The sequence below is a fragment of the Coregonus clupeaformis genome, chromosome 31, assembly GCF_020615455.1.
Source record: "Coregonus clupeaformis isolate EN_2021a chromosome 31, ASM2061545v1, whole genome shotgun sequence".
NCBI lineage: Eukaryota > Metazoa > Chordata > Actinopteri > Salmoniformes > Salmonidae > Coregonus > Coregonus clupeaformis.
In genome coordinates, this window is record NC_059222.1 from 2,258,722 (window position 1) to 2,278,977 (window position 20,256).

The window sequence follows — 20,256 nt, forward strand, 5'->3', positions numbered from 1 at the left end:
ACATAATGAAGACGGCAGAAGATTGAGTGCCGGTAGAGGAAGGGAGTGTTAGTTGAGGTAGTATGTTGATTGAGGAGGTATTATACACTGCTAAATTTATAGTAATTTAGACTAGGAATGCATTAAGATACTGATCTGTTGTAATTCTCGTTATGAGGAAGTTAATGCTAGAATTATGATAATATAAATATACATTCCGCCAGTGTCAATATGTGCCAAGGTGAGAGTTTTAACTTTGAATGATGGAACAAAGGTGACTAACTAAGAATTGTCATTCTAAAGTTGTTTTGGCTAATTAATTTGATTATGATTATAAATTATAAGTCTAGTGATGTTGACATTGCAATTCATGGATTAGATATTGATATTGATTATTTTGATTGTCATAATACTTTTGATATGGGTGAAAAAGGTTATGTAAGCTAAAAATATTGACACCATTCTTAACATGTCCTAGATATTATTGTTAAGACAAAGTTGCATATTTTAATGTGTTAGGATACTAACACATATATGGGAAATGCTATAACTAAACAAAAGTGGGGAGCAATGTTTATAAAGAAATACATCCAGTTCAGGGAGCTCCAGGACAACATGTAAATGAATATGGGAAATTTTGTAAAAGGAGGACCAATGGACTGTCCATTTTGGAATCCTGAATGTTTGTATGAAGTTGTTCCTGGGGTGGATGGGCCTGCCATGGTTACAAAGCCTAATAGAACAATTTGGAGGTTACTTTAGAGGAAAACCTTCCAGACTTGTAACCAATACCTGACTGGGCTCTGGGTCCTCATCAGGATGGGTCAAACAATGAGGAATATAAATTGGTTTAAATATATGCATATAAAAAGTAACCACATATGGCAAGGCTAAGAATAAGTAAATGCACAGGCTTACATTCATTTTAAAGTAAATCTTTGTATTATTGGGACATAGTTGGAATGTCCCAAAGGGGGGATTATATGGTAATATTTTATGTATCATTAAGGAAAATGTTGGGAAATGTCAAAGGTAAAATATAGTAAACATGATTGACATTTTATAATCCAGATGCATGTCTAAATAGGGAATATAGTCAATGCAGTGTGTAAACATGCTTTAATGAATGTATGTATATTATTTTTAAAAGTGTCTGAGCCACGCCACTAATATAATGAGATAAGGAAAAGAGGCCTCATATGGAAAAGCGCCCATGGCCTTTTGGAGTAAACAACATGTGTTATTGGACTTTGAAAGATAATAGTGGCGTGGCAGTTAAAGATGTTAATCAGTTATCTTAAGGGGAGTAGCTTTGTATGCTATGTAAACATGACTGTGCATTTGTGTGTGTATAAAAGAGATCTCTGAGCCAAAGAGACAGTTGCTCCATGGAGCAAGCTCGGCTTTGTTATGCAAATAATAAAGTCTAATTTTTGGATTCACAAGCTCCAGTCTCTTGAGAGAGATTTTTGAGTTGACTACTTTTCAGTCAAATATTTCTACGACAATGTAATGTATGACAAATCATGTACAATAAAGATGTAATGTTAAAGACATCGTTAGCATACCTAGAATCTATGAGGAAGCCGGAAATTCGAGAACTCCGCAGGCAACTGTACTTAACATCGAGACGGTCTCCAATCATGCCCTCCTCTCTGCTCGCATCCGAGTACCTTCTGGGCTGCTGTGTAGACTGCGATTGGCTCGCTGTCAACTGTACTGTAGCCTCAGGACTGCCTTCAATGGGGAAAATGCCCAATTTTCCCATTGTTCAATGATCAATGTGGATTTTGTAAATTATTTATGCTTTTCAATGGGTTACAAATTCATTTTGGAACAGCAAGAAACTCAAAGGACACACACCATTTGAGAGTTTATTATTATAACCATAACAATTGTCACTATTTTGACCATCAATTCAACCATAATTGTTATTTTTATCACAGGCAATAGTTATAATAGTGCACTTTTATATTGAAATTATGATACACATTTCTTTTTTAAAACACCTTATTCTACTGACCCTTCGGAATGGAGAATAGTTTACAATCTTAGCTAGATTAAGGATGATGAATATGATGGTTGTGGTGATGAAGATGACAGTGAACAATCATAAGGTAAACACCGACAGTGACACCAACTTATACAGTGGTATCTCTCGAAGTCAAGTGATCTTGCTGGCTCATTGCTGGCTCAGTCACTTTATACAGAATGCTTGAAGAGAGTCCCTCTCATCTCTTTGCCTGTAACCTGGTCACAGGTGGTGCAACAGATCTGAAATATAAACTCCTGACTCAGACATTGACTCAACTCTTACAATGCCATTATCGAAACTGGGTCATATTCATTAGTGCTCACAAAATGCCTGTTTGCTTCCATTTCGTTTATAGTGAATACGCTCTGAACAGAGCATGAAATATAAACTGAGCATACAAAACATAAAAAACACCTGCTCTTTCCATGACATACACTGACCAGGTGAATCCAGGTGAATGCTATGATCCCTTATTGTCACGTGTTAAATCCACTTCAATCAGTGTGGATGAAGGGGAGGAGGCGGCTTAAAGAAGGATTTTTAAGCCTTGAGACAATTGAGACATGGATTGTGTATGTGTGCCATTGAGGGTGAATGGGCAAGACAAAATATTTAAGTGCCTTTGAATGGGGTATGGTAGTAGGTGCCAGGTGCACCGGTTTGTGTCAAGAACTGCAACGCTGCTGGGCTCAACAGTTTCCTATGTGTATCAAGAATGGTCCACCACCCAAAGGATATTCAACCAACTTGACACAACTGTGGGAAGCATTGGAATCAACATGGGCCAGCATCCCTGTGGAATGCTTTCGACACCTTGTAGAGTCCATGCCCCAATGAATTGAGGCTGTTCTAAGGGCAAAAGGGGGGGGTACAACTCAAAATTAAGAAGATGTTCCTAATGTTTGGTATACTCAGTGTATAAACTAACTAATACAATAGAAACTAACATTTAGACAGAAAGGTGGGAAGGAATGTAACAGTTGAAAGTTCATGATCTTAAAACAATATTGGTGTCATGGGAAAGAGAAAGAAATCAAAGATATATAAAGAATGTTGACAAGAAAAACATTTGCATTAGCTCCTGATATATTTGTTGGTGCAAGATTAATTTCCTAAATAAATAATATATAAATAAATACATACAGTAAATAAATACATAAATAAATGACAAGGAAATGGAATCTCTCTTAAAACATTCTGCATCTGTTGCATATTGTGCAGTAAGGAAGACTGGTTGGTAATGTGTCTAGTTTCTATCACATAATACTGTTGTAATACATGATCATCAGAAAAGCTACATCTGCTTGTTGAGTGGTGATAATAAGGGTGCAGAGGATGGATCACTTGGATCATTGGTGATGACGGGACTCACTTGTTTGCCTTTTTTAAGTCTTGGATAGCGAGGAGTAATATGTCAGCAGTTTGAGTCCAGCTTCATGAGAATGTCCATCGATGAATGAATGTTAAAAACTACGTTTGGAGTCAATATGTGAATACTGTGGTGATATGAGACGAGCTCAGAGAGCAAATATAGTCTGTCCGATCCATAGGTCTGGAATGCACTTCTCATTGAGTCAGGGACAAACAGTGGAAGTCCAATCCATGTAACAGTTTGCCCATGTCTTTTAAAATATATTTTCATATTTCTCATCAAATCAAAAATACTTTTCTTCAGAGCAAAGGTTTGCGACAAATTAATATTGGTTACATTGTATTTGTCTCTGAGAAAAAAGAAAATACAAAAATAATTCCAAACATATCAATGGCAACTTCGTTCTGACTTCCTTTTAAATTCCCATCGGCTTGGGTTCCACTTTCAGATACTGGAGCAGATACTGTGTGTCCAAGATGTCGATTCTTCCCGATGTCATTCTTCTTTACTATATCTTCGCTGATTGCGTCGACATCCCTGAAATCAATATATAAATCATCTTAACTAAACCTAAATAAAAAAATATTATTCACATTCACTTAGCTTAATTTGTATTTCTTTACAGCAGAAGAAAACAATGTTGAAATGTCTTTTTTTGAAGGACCGAATTTCTCCCTTTTAAAACAGGATCTTTAGGTGTTGTCAAACTCATTCATTGAATTGGCAGCAGGTTCTATCTTCTGGAATGGGTGATCTGTGATAATAAGCAAGAGGGTTCTACATGTCTCCATCGTCTTTCATTGTCTTTTGTGTAAATTTAGGTACAATGTTGGGTACATCAAGGTATTCATCAGGTATCCTTTGCTGCTGAGTTGTAAAGGTACAGGGGAGGGGGGCATTGTGTATTTTTGAGAACCGTCACAAAATCGTTCAAACCGTTCTTATCTTTTGGCTTGAGTTATTGGCTTGGTCCTTTGTAGCTCAGTTGGTAGAGCATGGTGTTTGTAACGCCAGGCTAGTGGGTTCGATTCCCGGGACCATCCATGGTATGCTAGCAGATCTTATCATCTAAATTAAAGTTGCACTATGCAGAAATCAATCTGCCATTTCCTGGTTGGTAAAACTCTAATAGTTTGCCTAATTTCAGTTTATGTGACAAGATAAGGTAGAATAGTGTAGAGAATCATTTTACCATCTAAACCGCTGTGAAATATGATTTCCATGACCAAACATATTATTTCAGCTGCTTGAAGCTGGTGTACAGTACAAAACCGAAAGTAAAAGACGCAAAAACAAAAAACAAAACTTCAGAACGGGAAGCATAGAAATTGTGCACATAGAACAGATCTACCGCTTCTTAGACTTGCTTTCAAGTAGAATGATATATCTATCACATTTCTATGTTAATTTGTCAGGTCGACCCCAAAAAAGTGACATATTGCCACTTTAACATATTTTTGCGTAATGACTTGCTAACTGGCATGCAAATTAGTGCTTCTTCAAAGTTCCTAGTTTGATCTATGATGTGTCTGGCTCATCCATGGATCCCTTTTTGTTTGTTTTATTACTGGTCTGGATTGGATCGCTGCTTGATTCAGTGAATCAACATGAATGTAGATTTCAACACTGATGAAGCGAGAGAGAAAGCTTGTGTTCTGGCTTAAAACAACTTGTTGAGACATCTTCTCAGGGCAGAATGGGTTTGTGAGGGGGTGAGTTTTTTTTGGACAATTTGTCTTCTTTTTTTCCCCCAATGGCATTTGAACACCTGCTACCCGACTGGTCTCACTCTCTCTCTCTCTCGCTCTCTCTCTCTCTCTCAGGGTTGGGACTGTGTTCCGTTGGAGGACAGTAGTCGGGTCCTCTCCTTCCCAGAGCCTCTGCGTTGTAGGACCCCCCCACTGCCTCCGATGCCTCCTCCGTCGCCTCGCTCGCCCCACTCGCACCGGTCACCACCGCCCTCGGAGCGGCGGGAGTTCTGGCGAGTGGGGGTCCCGTGGGGCCGGCCGTTCTTCTCATCTGGGAAGGGGTCTGTATAGAGAAAGAGGTGGAGAGAAAGAGAGAGTAAAGCAAAGCAGGGGTCATCAACTAGATTCAGCCGCCGGCCATTTAATTTTTTTCTTGAGTGGATGGTCGTATGCCGGAATATAATTACAAATAATTTGTAGACTACAAATTGACCACAAGAAGCCCAAATATATATATTTGACTAAAACATAATAATTACAAATCTTGCTTACATTTGTATACGATCACATCTCTCTATTATGCGTGAGAATACTTGGGAACAGATTTCCAAAATGAAAATAGTTTGGTGCTAAATTCCTGGTGTTTTTACAGTATTTTATCAATTATAAAAAATTTAAAAAGATACATACAGTGGAGGAAAAAAGTATTTAGTCAGCCACCAATTGTGCAAGTTCTCCCACTTAAAAAGATGAGAGAGGCCTGTAATTTTCATCATAGGTACACGTCAACTATGACAGAAAAATTAAGATTTTTTTTCTCCAGAAAATCACATTGTAGGATTTTTTATGAATTTATTTGCAAATTATGGTGGAAAATAAGTATTTGGTCACCTACAAACAAGCAAGATTTCTGGCTCTCACAGACCTGTAACTTCTTCTTTAAGAGGCTCCTCTGTCCTCCACTTGTTACCTGTATTAATGGCACCTGTTTGAACTTGTTATCAGTATAAAAGACACCTGTCCACAACCTCAAACAGTCACACTCCAAACTCCACTATGGCCAAGACCAAAGAGCTGTCAAAGGACACCAGAAACAAAATTGTAGACCTGCACCAGGCTGGGAAAACTGAATCTGCAATAGGTAAGCAGCTTGGTTTGAAGAAATCAACTGTGGGAGCAATTATTAGGAAATGGAAGACATACAAAACCACTGATAATCTCCCTCGATCTGGGGCTCCACGCAAGATCTCACCCTGTGGGGTCAAAATGATCACAAGAACGGTGAGCAAAAATCCCAGAACCACATGGGGGGACCTAGTGAATGACCTGCAGAGAGCTGGGACCAAAATAACAAAGCCTACCATCAGTAACACACTACGCAGCCAGGGACTCAAATCCTGCAGTGCCAGACGTGTCCCCCTGCTTAAGCCAGTACATGTCCAGGCCCGTCTGAAGTTTGCTAGAGTGCATTTGGATGATCAAGAAGAGGATTGGGAGAATGTCATATGGTCAGATGAAACCAAAATAGAACTTTTTGGTAAAAACTCAACTCGTTGTGTTTGGAGGACAAAGAATGCTGAGTTGCATCCAAAGAACACCATACCTACTGTGAAGCATGGGGGTGGAAACATCATGCTTTGGGGCTGTTTTCTGCAAAGGGACCAGAACGACTGATCCGTGTAAAGGAAATAATGAATGGGGCCATGTATCGTGAGATTTTGAGTGAAAACCTCCTTCCATCAGCAAGGGCATTGAAGATGAAATGTGGCTGGGTCTTTTAGCATGACAATGATCCCAAACACACCGCCCGGGCAACGAAGGAGTGGCTTCGTAAGAAGCATTTCAAGGTCCTGGAGTGGCCTAGCCAGTCTCCAGATCTCAACCCCATAGAAAATCTTTGGAGGGAGTTGAAAGTCCGTGTTGCCCAGCGACAGCCCCAAAACATCACTGCTCTAGAGGAGATCTGCATGGAGGAATGGGCCAAAATACCAGCAACAGTGTGTGAAAACCTTGTGAAGACTTACAGAAAACGTTTGACCTGTGTCATTGCCAACAAAGTATTGAGAAACTTTTTTTATTGACCAAATACTTATTTTCCACCATAATTTGCAAATAAATTCATTAAAAATCCTACAATGATTTTCTGGATTTTTTTTCTTCTCATTTTGTCTGTCATATTTGACGTGTACCTATGATGAAAATTACAGGCCTCTCTCATCTTTTTAAGTGGGAGAACTTGCACAATTGCTGGCTGACTAAATACTTTTTTTCCCCACTGTATATACACTACCGGTCAAAAGTTTTAGAACACCTACTCATTCAAGGGTTTTTCTTTATTTTTACTATTTTCTACATTGTAGAATAATAGTGAAGACATCAAAACTATGAAATAATCATGTAGTAACCAAAAAAGTGTTCAACAAATCAAAATATATTTTATATTTGAGATTCTTCAAAGTAGCCACCCTTTGCCTTGATGACAGCTTTGCACACTCTTCATTCTCTCAACCAGCATTCTCTCAACCAGCTTCATGAGGTAGTCACCTGGAATGCATTTCAATTAACAGGTGTGCCTTCTTAAAAGTTAATTTGTGGAATTTCTTTCCTTCTTAATGCGTTTTGTGCCAATCAGTTGTGTTGTGACAAGGTAGGGAGGGGGGTATACAGAAGATAGCCCTATTTGGCAAAATACCAAGTCCATATTATGGCAAGAACAGCTCAAATAAGCAAAGAGAAACGACAGTCCATCATTACTTTAAGACATGAAGGTCAGTCAATACGAACCATCAAGCGCTATGATGAAACTGGCTCTCATGAGGACCGCCACAGGAATGGAAGACCCAGAGTTATCTCTGCTGCAGAGGATAAGTTCATTAGCGTTACCAGCCTCAGAAATTGCAGCCCAAATAAATGCTTCACAGGGTTCAAGTAACAGACACATCTCAACATCAACTGTTCAGAGGAGACTGTGTGAATCAGGCCTTCATGGTCGAATTGCTGCAAAGAAACCACTACTAAAGGACACCAATAATAAGAAGAGATTTGCTTGGCCCAAGAAACATGAGCAATGGACATTAGACCGGTGGAAATGTGTCCTTTGGTCTGGAGTCCAAATAGGTCCGCAGTGAATTCAAGGCACACTTAACCAGCATGGCTACCACAACATTCTGCAGCGATATGCCATCCTATCTGGTTTGGGCTTATTGGGACCATCATTTGTTTTTCAACAGGACAATGACCCAACACACCTCCAGGCTGTGTAAGGGCTATTTTACCAAGAAGGAGAGTGATGGAGTGCTGCATCAGATGACCTGGCCTCCACAATCCCCCGACCTCAACCAAATTGAGATGGTTTGGGATGAGTCGGACCGCAGAGTTAAGGAAAAGCAGCCAACAAGTGCTCAGCATATGTGGGAACTCCTTCAAGACTGTTGGAAAAGCATTGAGAGAATTCCAAGAGTGTGCAAAGCTGTCATCAAGGGTGGCTATTTGAAGAATCTCAAATATAAAATATATTTTGATTTGTTTAACACTTTGTTTGGTTACTACATGATTCCATATGTGTTATTTCATAGTTTTGATGTCTTCACTATTATTCTACAATGTAAAAAATAGTAAAAATAAAGAAAAACCCTTGAATGTGTAGGTGTGTCCAGACTTTTTACTGGTATTGTATATATATTTTTGCTCAGAGAACTTGGGGGGCCAAATAACCCCCCCGCGGACCAAATTCGGCCCACGGGCCACCAGTTGGGGAACCCTGGAGTAAAGTGACTCCATTCATTTAGGTGAAACCAGTGTGGTGTAAGAATTTGGGGAAATAATAATAATAATAATACATAATTCATGTTATAAATAGTGTGCATACTATTAATAAATTAGTATTTCATTATTTGTAAACATATCCAAACATTTATAACAATTACACTCATTTATAAAGCAAATAATGGATTATTATTTTCAGTTATTATAATGTGTAACCGAATGTGGGAAATAGTATAAGAGGTTGGTGTGTGTGAGTAGAAATGAATATGTGTGACTCACCAGAGACCCCCATGGGCTGATCATGGGAGCTGAGAAGCTGGGCCTGAATGGTCTCCACCACTCGTTTGAACCTGCGACTAGGACCTGCGAACACACACACACACACACACATACACAAAGGCATTGAGAAGAAGCAAGCTTTTACCAGCACATGAGACACACACCTGCACCGCGCGCACACACACACACAAACTTTGCACAACAGCATATACCAAAAGCACAGCCAAAGCTGTCCCTTCCACCATAACAAACATGCCCTACTTTCATTAATTCGCGGAACTGTACCAATTCAATCCACCATATATAACGAGATATTGTAAATCACCAACTAACAGCAATAGAATGAACACTTATACTTTCTATTCCAAGTTCCACTTGCCTGATATGAGGGTGAATGTCACGCTGTAGATGCCTGTCTCTCTCTTGCCTTCCCTCTCGGTTTTCTCCCTCTCCCGCTCTCTCTCTCCCTCGGAGAAGGCAATGTCCACCTGGAACTTAACAGGCTTCTGGAAGACGGAGGGGCCGCCGGAGATCTTGTACTCGGCCCTGAAGCTGGTCTGGGAGATGACGCTGTGGCTGAGGGAGGGGATCTGACAAGGGGGGTAGGGGGGAGAGAGAGGATACGTAGGGTAATGGAGAGAAAGAAAAGGAGAGGTGGGTAGAGAAAGTAAGAGGCCGAGGGGGAGAGACAGAGAAAGAGGGTCAATGTGAGATGGGGTAGTAGAGAGCAAAACAAAGAGAGAATTTACTACCATCTGAAACTTTTCAGTTTTAGCCACATTGACACGTTTTTCATGTCATTAACGTCTGAGATCCCCAGAGATTGGAAAGCTGCCGCGGTCATCCCCCTCTTCAAAGGGGGTGACACTCTAGATCCAAACTGTTACAGATCTATATCCATCCTGCCCTGCCTTTCGAAAGTATTTGAAAGCCAAGTTAACAAACAGATCACCGACTATTTCAAATCCCACCGTACCTTCTCCGCTATGCAATCCGATTTCCGAGCTGGTCATGGGTGCACCTGAGCCACGCTCAAGGTCCTAAACGATATTATAACCGCAATCGATAAAAGACAGTACTGCGCAGCCGTCTTCATCGACCTGGCCAAGGCTTTCGACTCTGTCAACCACCGCATTCTTATTGGCAGACTAAATAGCCTTGGTTTCTCTAATGACTGCCTCACCTGGTTCACCAACTACTTCTCAGATAGAGTTCAATGTGTCAAATCGGAGGGCCTGTTGTCTGGACCTCTGGCCTTCTCTATGGGGTTGCCACAGGGTTCAATTCTCGGGCCGACTCTATTCTCTTGCTGCTGGTGACGCTCGGATCCACCTCTATGCAGACAACACCATTTTGTATACATCTGGCCCTTCATTGGACACTGTGTTAACAAACCTCAAAACGAGCTTCAACGCCATACAACACTCCGTCCGTAGCCTCCAACTGCTCTTAAACACTAGTAAAACTAAATGCATGCTCTTCAACCGAACACTGCTTGCACCCGCCCACCAGACTAGAATCACTACTCTCTGACCTAGAGTATGTGGACAGCTACAAATACCTAGGTGTCTGGTTAGACTCCTTCCAGACTCACATTAAGCATCTCCAATCAAAAGTTAGATCTAGAATCGGCTTCCTATTTCACAACAAAGCCTCCTTCACTCATGCTGCCAAACATGCCCTCGTAAAACTGACTATCCTACCGATCCTTGACTTCGGCTATTTATAAAATAGCCTCCAACACTCTATTCAGCAAATTGGATGTAGTCTATCACAGTGCCATCCGTTTTGTCACCAAAGCCCCATATACTACCCACCATTGTGAACTGTACAATCTTGTTGGCTGGCCCTCACTACATATTCGTCGCCAAACCCACTGGCTCCAGGTCATCTATAAATCACTGCTAGGCAAATCCCCGTCTTATCTTAGCTCACTGGTCACCATAGCAACACCCACCCGTAGTCTGCGCTCCAGCAGGTATATCTCACTGGTCATCCCCAAAGCCAACACCTCCTTTGGCCGCCATTACTTCCAGTTCTCTGCTGCCAATGACTGGAACGAACTGCAAAAATCTCTGAGCTGGAGACTCTTATCTCCCTCACTAATATTAAGCGTCAGTTGTCAGAGCAGCTTACCGATCACTGCACCTGTACACAGCCATTCTGAAATTAGCCCACCCAACTACCTCATCCCCATATTGCTAATTTGCACCCCAGTATCTCTATTTGCACATCATCTCTTGCCAGTCTATCATTCCAGTGTTAATACTAATTGTAATTATTTTGCACTATGGCCTATTTATTGCCTTACCTCCATAACTTACTACATTCGCACACACTGTTGTATTTTTGACTTTATGTTTTGTTTACCCCATATGTAACTCTGTGTTGTTGTTTTTATCGCACTGCTTTGCTTTATCTTGGCCAGGTCGCAGTTGTAAATGAGAACTTGTTCTCAACTGGCTTACCTGGTTAAATAAAGGTGAAATAAAATAAATACATTAAAAATTAAAACGGATTCTATTGAAAATATAAAGGTTCACAAGATACATTCCTAGCACTTTAAAAACATATTACAAGGACTGAAGAGTAATGACATAGATTCAGAAAAAAATTGATAGAATGTCAACGTTTTAGCAACACAGCCATTCTCAAGACAAGTCTCACAGACATGATTAATTGAAGACGTTCGAAGCGGAGTCAGATACTTACAGAGAGGAAGGCGTGGACGATGTCTGCCTTCACAGAGCTCAGTGGCTTGTCTCTGATCACCACAAAGATCTGCTCCTCCTTCTCCAGGCTGATGAAGTTCCCAAACCACGACTTCTTAGCCAACCTGAGGGAGCAAGACACACACACACAGAGAGAGACACACACACACACACACAGAGACGCACACACAGAGACACACACACACAGAGATAGAAATGGACACACAAACACATGGTTATAGCGAGGTAAAATGAGTCAGTCCTTAGCGTAGGGCATCTAGGAGGCATGTTCATGAGTGTGTGTGTGTGTGACTTACTCAGGGCTGGACTCTGGGGTCAGCCTAGACATGTCCTCTGATGTGGGCACTGAAGAAAACAGGGCATTAGTTGATTTATGGGATTGACAGGAGGACATGCATTTCGTTATTTATGCTAATTTGCTCAATTTCAACTGTATTAAATGTTATCTATTGCTATCAGTGCTGAGCGATTAGTGCTTTTTGCGGTCGGTTAGGTTTCTGTTCGGCTATTAAACAATAATCACAGATTTTTTTTACATTAAATGCATTATGAAATAATGACTAAATGATTTTAGAGCTTTTTAATGGAAATTCCAAAGCCCCAAATAGTGAACATTCGATTGCCAAAACAATGAACACATTCATTGTCTCTGTCGGGTCAATACTGGGTAGACAGTAGCAGCCATACTGTGCTCCCCATACTGTACTGTCTTTGTCGTCCTGTTTAGCTAGGCTAGTAGCTAGCTAGTATGCTGCAGAGCTCATTGTTGTATTGTGTACATTCCTCTCTCATGTGTTCCGTCTCTGTACGTGCCGGGAAGAACAGGCGCAGTGGATTATGGTCATTGTACTTAATTACCATGTTTCTGCGCTGAACTAGGTTGAATATTTGCCTAATGAAAACTACAACTCCCTTCAGCCCAGAGTCCCACATAGTTCTTGACTTAATGGGGGTATTTCCATGCATAGATGTTGCTGATGCCTGGCAGATCTTACAACACCTGGATAGGTATTTTAAGTATCAGCTAACCACATCATATGTTATAGCAATTTGTCAGTCGATGACACAGTTGATGACGTCGCACAACCATTGGTTGTTGCCTTGCTTCGCCTTAGCTGTGGAACGCGCCCAATTTCTCTTGTGAATGATTGGATTTCTCTCTAGAGAAAAGGCGTGTTGAGCTTACAAAAAACTAAATTAAATGGAATGCAAGTGAACTGACGTCAGTCAATTAGTTGTTTAATAACCCCCCCCCAAAAAAAGGTTAATCGCTCAGCACTATTTGCTATGTAGTTACATATAGTCTGTCTGTGTATTCTAAGTTTATTTATATTCATTCGTTCTGTATTGTCAATCATGTGTCAAAATGGGGATGTTAAAACGGTTTCTGTTTTGTGGAGTGATCCTGAGCCTATTGTAAATAGCAGGCTCTGGTTTTCCACAGATAGAACAATAAGCCATTCACCGGATGTACAGTGGGGAAGAAAAGTATTTAGTCAGCCACCAATTGTGCAAGTTCTCCCACTTAAAAAGATGAGAGAGGCCTGTAATTTTCATCATAGGTACACGTCAACTATGACAGACAAAATGAGAAAAAAATATCCAGAAAATCACATTGTAGGATTTTTAATGAATTTATTTGCAAATTATGGTGGAAAATAAGTATTTGGTCAATAACAAAAGTTTCTCAATACTTTGTTATATACCCTTTGTTGGCAATGACACAGGTCAAACGTTTTCTGTAAGTCTTCACAAGGTTTTCACACACTGTTGATGGTATTTTGGCCCATTCCTCCATGCAGATCTCCTCTAGAGCAGTGATGTTTTGGGGCTGTCGCTGGGCAACACAGACTTTCAACTCCCTCCAAAGATTTTCTATGGGGTTGAGATCTGGAGACTGGCTAGGCCACTCCAGGACCTTGAAATGCTTCTTACGAAGCCACTCCTTCGTTGCCCGGGCGGTGTGTTTGGGATCATTGTCATGCTGAAAGACCCAGCCACGTTTCATCTTCAATGCCCTTGCTGATGGAAGGAGGTTTTCACTCAAAATCTCACGATACATGGCCCCATTCATTCTTTCCTTTACACGGATCAGTCGTCCTGGTCCCTTTGCAGAAAAACAGCCCCAAAGCATGATGTTTCCACCTCCATGCTTCACAGTAGGTATGGTGTTCTTTGGATGCAACTCAGCATTCTTTGTCCTCCAAACACGACGAGTTGAGTTTTTACCAAAAAAGTTCTATTTTGGTTTCATCTGACCATATGACATTCTCCCAATCCTCTTCTGGATCATCCAAATGCACTCTAGCAAACTTCAGACGGGCCTGGACATGTACTGGCTTAAGCAGGGGGACACGTCTGGCACTGCAGGATTTGAGTCCCTGGTGGCGTAGTGTGTTACTGATGGTAGGCTTTGTTACTTTGGTCCCAGCTCTCTGCAGGTCATTCACTAGGTCCTCCCGTGTGGTTCTGGGATTTTTGCTCACCGTTCTTGTGATCATTTTGACCCCACGGGGTGAGATCTTGCGTGGAGCCCCAGATCGAGGGGAGATTATCAGTGGTCTTGTATGTCTTCCATTTCCTAATAATTGCTCCCACAGTTGATTTCTTCAAACCAAGCTGCTTACCTATTGTAGATTCAGTCTTCCCAGCCTGGTGCAGGTCTACAATTTTGTTTCTGGTGTCCTTTGACAGCTCTTTGGTCTTGGCCATAGTGGAGTTTGGAGTGTGACTGTTTGAGGTTGTGGACAGGTGTCTTTTATACTGATAACAAGTTCAAACAGGTGCCATTAATACAGATAACGAGTGGAGGACAGAGGAGCCTCTTAAAGAAGAAGTTACAGGTCTGTGAGAGCCAGAAATCTTGCTTGTTTGTAGGTGACCAAATACTTATTTTCCACCATAATTTGCAAATAAATTCATAAAAAATCCTACAATGTGATTTTCTGGAATTTTTTTCTCAATTTGTCTGTCATAGTTGACGTGTACCTATGATGAAAATTACAGGCCTCTCTCATCCTTTTAAGTGGGAGAACTTGCACAATTGGTGGCTGACTAAATACTTTTTTTCCCCACTGTAGATTTAGAGTTATTTGGCAACTTTAGTTGTGAATGATACAAACCTTAAAATACCTTATAAATCAAAAATATATGGGCTGCATGATGCGACTATAGGCTATTGATGGTTTGAGAAGATTGCAAAAAAAAGCTTGCGCTCTGTTCCTTGCCTCAGGCTGCACATGCTGTTCTCTCATCAAGTTATCATATTTTCACCCATCAGACTATTCTCAATTTAATATTGTCTTTACTAATATGTTACATTTGTTTTGATTGATCAATTGGGCAGGAACAGGGACAAGACAAAAAAGACAAAAAATACATGTCATCCGTATGCACTGGAATAGTGGATGCCACTTTCCCACAGGTACGTTTTTCACTCATGTCGGGTAGGCTACTCCGGTAATTTCACTGCGGGACAGGTGATATTCCGTCCAAACTCTATATGCCATGGACTCTCCAACCCTGTTCATGCAGCTACCCAGTGCTTAATTTGGAGAAACCAAGTGAAATCTGTTCAGGAACATCGATAGTTCTGTTCTCACAAATTAAATTGTTGACAGCCCCTCTCTCTGCATTCTGGAGAAAGGAATGAAGGAGAGAGGGGAGGAGATGGAAACTGCCGGTGGTCAGATATTATGTAGCTAAAGGTAATGTTTCAGCCTATTAATTATGAAAATATACAAAATTCCCTATTCCTAGGCTATTCAAAATCAAATACAAATTCACTATAATTGTAGACTTACTCTGAACTTGTTTAATTTAGTCTATACCAATTATGTACCAAAGACACTATCTTAAATCAGTATTTTTTTCTGCCATGTGTAATATGCGGTAGACTATGTATTGTATAACTGCACAATCATTATTTTAATTCAGGGGGGGGGTTTCGGGCTTGGGCTCATATATAGGCCTATGCTTACACATAAGCTCTAATATGCATTAGGGTGTTTTGAATTAATCATCACCTTAGAAAGCTCTGTCCATTTCGTTGTGTTAGGCTTTGAAACAACATCCACAGCGACCATGTTTTCCACTAGGTTTCAACCTGTTGAACTTCTTTCTTCAAATCACAGTGAGGTGAGTTTTAAAAGCACATACTGTTTTAATGATAAGTGTTTGTTATTTTCGATTTCATTTGCATTGATGTCAGAGTGGTTAGAGGGACAATAGAGCCCTGAGTACCAGTCCATTAGCAACCTGATAATCGTTAGCGAGTTGGGTATTACTAATGCTTGTCCAGAGTGCATAAGAGGAGATTACCGTGACGTAGAATTTTACTGCGGTCATGACTCATAACTGCCGGTGTGGCGGTAATGCGGTCACCACAACAGCCCTAACTGCAACTTCCTCTGAGGGAAACACCTAAAGAAAGTGACTTTATGACCTTGTGACCTCTCACCCTGCATCTTGCGGCGGTGGAAGCGGGGTGAGCCCAGCAGGTTGTTCTTGAACGAGTTGAGGCGGGTCCTCCAGTGGGCGGAGCTGCTAGCCGCCATACCGCCTCCCCCTCCAGGGCTGGAGGGAGGAGTCAGGGACAGGGAGCCCACCCCTCCGCCTCCCTCCGCCCGCGAGGAGGAGGACGAGGAGGAGGAGTTAGAGGGAGGGGTGGAGGAGGGGTGGTGTGGGTGGTGGACAGGGGTGCCCATGGGGGTTGGCAGCGGAGAGCCCTGGGGTGTAACCTGCGACACAGAGTGGGCAGAGTTGGGGTAGAAGCTCTTAGTGACCGACTTGAGCACGGAGGGCGAGGGGAAGAAGAAGCGGGGGAAGGGCGAGAGGAGGGGCGAGGGCGAGCGGGAGGGCGAGTTGTGGATGGGGAGGGACTTGATGGGTTGGAGGTGGGGCAAGTCGGCGGCAGCACCGTCCTTGGTGGGAGTGGGCAGGGTCTGGTTTTTGGGGTTCTGGGACGCTTTGAGTTTGTCGTGGGCTCGGGCCGGCCGAGGCATGGTAGCCCTTCCTGGTTTGGATGGGTCCTTAGTGTGAGGGGTGGCGGAGGTGACGTCTGATTGGCTAAATGTGAAGATGGGGCTCTGATAGGACTAGGGGAGGGGTGGAGGAATGGAAAAGAAGAAGAGAAAGAGGGATGGAAAAATTGAAAAAGAAGGATGGAAATGAGTGTTATGGGTTATGACAAAAGAGTGCTTCTTGTATGATGGTGAAGAAACTGCACTGACAGTGTGAGCTATTTGTATAACTGATTGAAAAATCATTAGTTCTGACCGTGCATTCAACCATTTATGTTCCAACCTCACTCTTTTTTTATCACTTTCAGCTAACATGTTAGATAACCCAGTACACAAAAATCCCTCCATGTCAGAAACAGTATGGAAGACAAACACAACAAAATGGCGTAAGCAATACATTATGACTGTACTATGAACTTCCACTTTCAGTAGTGATGCTATGACTGTGGTAAAATAGGGTTTCTGCTTTTACTGATCCAGAACAGAAACAATTTAACCAGTATGTTGACATTTTCACAGTTACAGTCGAACACAACTTCTCAAATTGAACAAAAAGCTTAAACCAACAATGACTTCCAATGATGACCAACATAAATGATGACCAACTTTCTGCAAAACAAACATGTTTAACTTTACTTTATGTACTGTGTTGCGCTACAAAATGTGCATGTATCAAGTTGGTGCACGTTGTAGAAAGTATGGTGTAGAGAAGCAGAAAAATAAGAAAAATGACAAAGAAACTCCCAATGAGTAAGAATTATTCTGATAAGAGTGGTGTTATGACATGTAAAATGGCTCTGAATGATCAAGGAGCTTGAGTGAGATGGACAATCTCGGAGGAAACGTTAAAGCAATGTTAACACATTTTCAAATCAGCAATAAAAATGAATCTTTGAGGATTGCAAAAAATACACTTATGTCTGACATACATATAAGAAGACAGTTCAGAGTCATCGTTGTATACTTTATCATTTCAGAGTGGATGTTAAAAGTGTTGGCCAACAAGCCTCTTACCCTGGGACTGCTGAGAGGGCTGGAGGAAAGGCCGGTGGACGCCCCACTGACTGAGCGAGACCTGTAGAGGGGTCACAAGGTCATAAGGTTAAATGTCATCATCATAAAGGTGAAGAAAATGAAATTATTCAAGTAGGTCCACTGTTGGCTTATGTACCGGTATATGTATTATAATCTATACTGTGTGTATTCAATGTGGCTAGCAAAATGTTTGTTTGTAGAGTAAGCATGTAGTGTCTGTGTGTGTATGTTTGTGTGCGTGCCTGTCTGTCTTTGTGTGTATTTCTGGACAGTGTTTGTGAGACCCCAGTACCTCTGGCTGTTTGCGGCCGTGTCCAGGGCCCTGCGTGGCGGGGTGGGAGACCCCTGCTCGGTCACACTCAACACCTCCAGGCTCTTCCTCTCCGGGCGGCAGCGGCTGTGACGCGTCAGCATGGGAGAGTCCACGCGCTTACGAGGGGGGTCCGCTGAGGGACACCAGGGTGGAGTTAGCACAGCATGCAGTAACACCAACCTCCTCTTAAATTGGGTCATACCATGTGCAGTCAGGTCCAAATGTATTGGAACCCTTGATAAAGATGAGCAAAAGACTGTATAAAATTATTTAAAAAAGAGTGTCTGCTAAATGACTGAAATGGAATGTATGGGGTTATTTTCTGCATCTTTTTTTTTGTTTTACCCCCTTTTTCTCCCAATTTCAATTACGATCTTGTCAACGGGTTCGGGAGAGTCATGCATCCTCCGAAACATGACCCACCAAACCGCGCTCCTTAACACCCGCCCGCTTAACCCAGAAGCCAGCTGCACCAATGTGTCGGAGGAAACACCGTTCAACTGACGACTGAAGTCAGCCTGCAGCGATGCAGTGCCTTAGACTGCTGCGCCACTGGGGAGGCCCCTTTTTCTGCATCTTTCTATTGATAAAAAATCCACCACTGGTGTGCGTGGCCAAACAGCTCTATTTTCATGTCATCCAACAAATGTAAACGCTTGGAGTTCGCTAAACAGCATTGGCATTTGGATTGGAACCGGTGCGATGGTCAGATGACATGAAAATAAAGCTCTTCGGCCACGCACACCAGTGGTGGGTTTTGCATGAAAAAAAATATGCATATCCCAATAAAATAACCCCATAAAATAATATTTTCCCATTTGTTTGAGCATACAATATACCTTAGTATTTGTATTATTTATTTTATACCAGAGGTGGCCCCACAGGTTCAAATGTGGTGTGGCAAAATTTGTACGTGTCTTTTCTGGGGCCTGGACTTTTTCCTGATCTCATGACCTGGTCAGGTAAAACTCTGGGTCCTATTTGTAGACTATGACAAAATATTATTATTATAGATAGATAGCTTCCCATTTCATCTGTTCTATGACTATAGGGCTGTGTCATGAGCACTCTCTCTCCCTGGTAGCAACATTTATTGCATTCAATTATCTTCCACTCTGCTCACCTCCCTCTCTCTACTCAGCCTAACTAGCTCCACCTGCCCTGCTCTGCTCTTGTTACCTGGCCAGCTGCACTGCATTTCCCACTCACCATCCTCACCTTGCCTCACTCTGTTCTAATTACTCTGCCAGCTGAACTGCATTTCCCCACTACCTCTCCCAGTATATCAAGCCCTGGTTTTCAGCCAAGCCCTGTCAGATCGTCTTCAAACCCGGACCAGTAACCTGCCTGTCTGCGCTCTGACTCCTGTTTGTGATACCGATCCTTTCTTGACTGCCTCCTTGTTCTACTGCCCCGTCTATCCCAACCTGCCTTCTGGACCTCGACTACTCTCCGATCTTCAGCCCCTCCGGTCTCCGACCACCAGATGAGCGTGCCCAGACGTTTCACCACCCTCAGCCCGATACGCCGCTCCATCACTGGGGAACACACACACTAAGCACTTGGACTGGACACCCCCGGACATTTGGTGACCCCCGGAGCACAGGTACCCACAGGAGGACCCTGAAAGACCCCTGACACCCCTGGGACTCCTCTTCCCGCCTGTAACCTTGAATAAAGAACTCTGAATTTGAACTTGCGCTCTTGGGTCCTCTTCTGTTCGTGACAGAACGATCTGACCATCATGGACCCAGCGCACTCCCTGACCACGATGGAGGAAGAGCCAGAGAGGACTGCCCTACAGCGACTGGAACGCTCTGAGGGAGACATAAATCGGATGGCTGGCGACATCGCTTCCCTTCTCCAGCTATTCAACCAGCAGCAACAACAGTTCCAACTGCAGCAACAACAGCTAGCCCAAGCCCTGCAACTACTCTCAAGCCCGGCTACTCCACCTGCACCCCCCCTGGTCCTTTTGTTCCTGTACCACCGATACTCCTTCATCCCTCCGCTGGAGGTCCCAATGCTGCAGGCCCG

General features: G+C 42.3%; 1 protein-coding gene across 2 annotated transcripts in view; it reads right to left on the reverse strand.

Annotated features, from left to right (window-relative positions):
* Positions 1 to 2,862: 2,862 nt before the first annotated feature.
* Positions 2,863 to 20,256, reverse strand: part of LOC121547184 (serine/threonine-protein kinase BRSK2-like) — a 33,187-nt gene continuing 15,793 nt past the window's right edge. The window contains exons 12-19 of one of the 2 annotated variants that reach the window (XM_045209739.1): positions 18,199 to 18,352; positions 17,886 to 17,946; positions 16,310 to 16,589; positions 12,147 to 12,195; positions 11,831 to 11,954; positions 9,498 to 9,708; positions 9,119 to 9,202; positions 2,863 to 5,417 (exon numbers count right to left, since the gene is read on the reverse strand). In XM_045209739.1, coding sequence (XP_045065674.1) covers positions 5,206 to 5,417; positions 9,119 to 9,202; positions 9,498 to 9,708; positions 11,831 to 11,954; positions 12,147 to 12,195; positions 16,310 to 16,589; positions 17,886 to 17,946; positions 18,199 to 18,352 — 1,175 coding nt within the window. In that variant the 3' untranslated portion in view covers positions 2,863 to 5,205. Of the gene's footprint in view, positions 5,418 to 9,118; positions 9,203 to 9,497; positions 9,709 to 11,830; positions 11,955 to 12,146; positions 12,196 to 16,309; positions 16,947 to 17,885; positions 17,947 to 18,198; positions 18,353 to 20,256 lie in introns of both variants that reach the window. The other variant, XM_045209738.1, reaches the window with a different exon arrangement.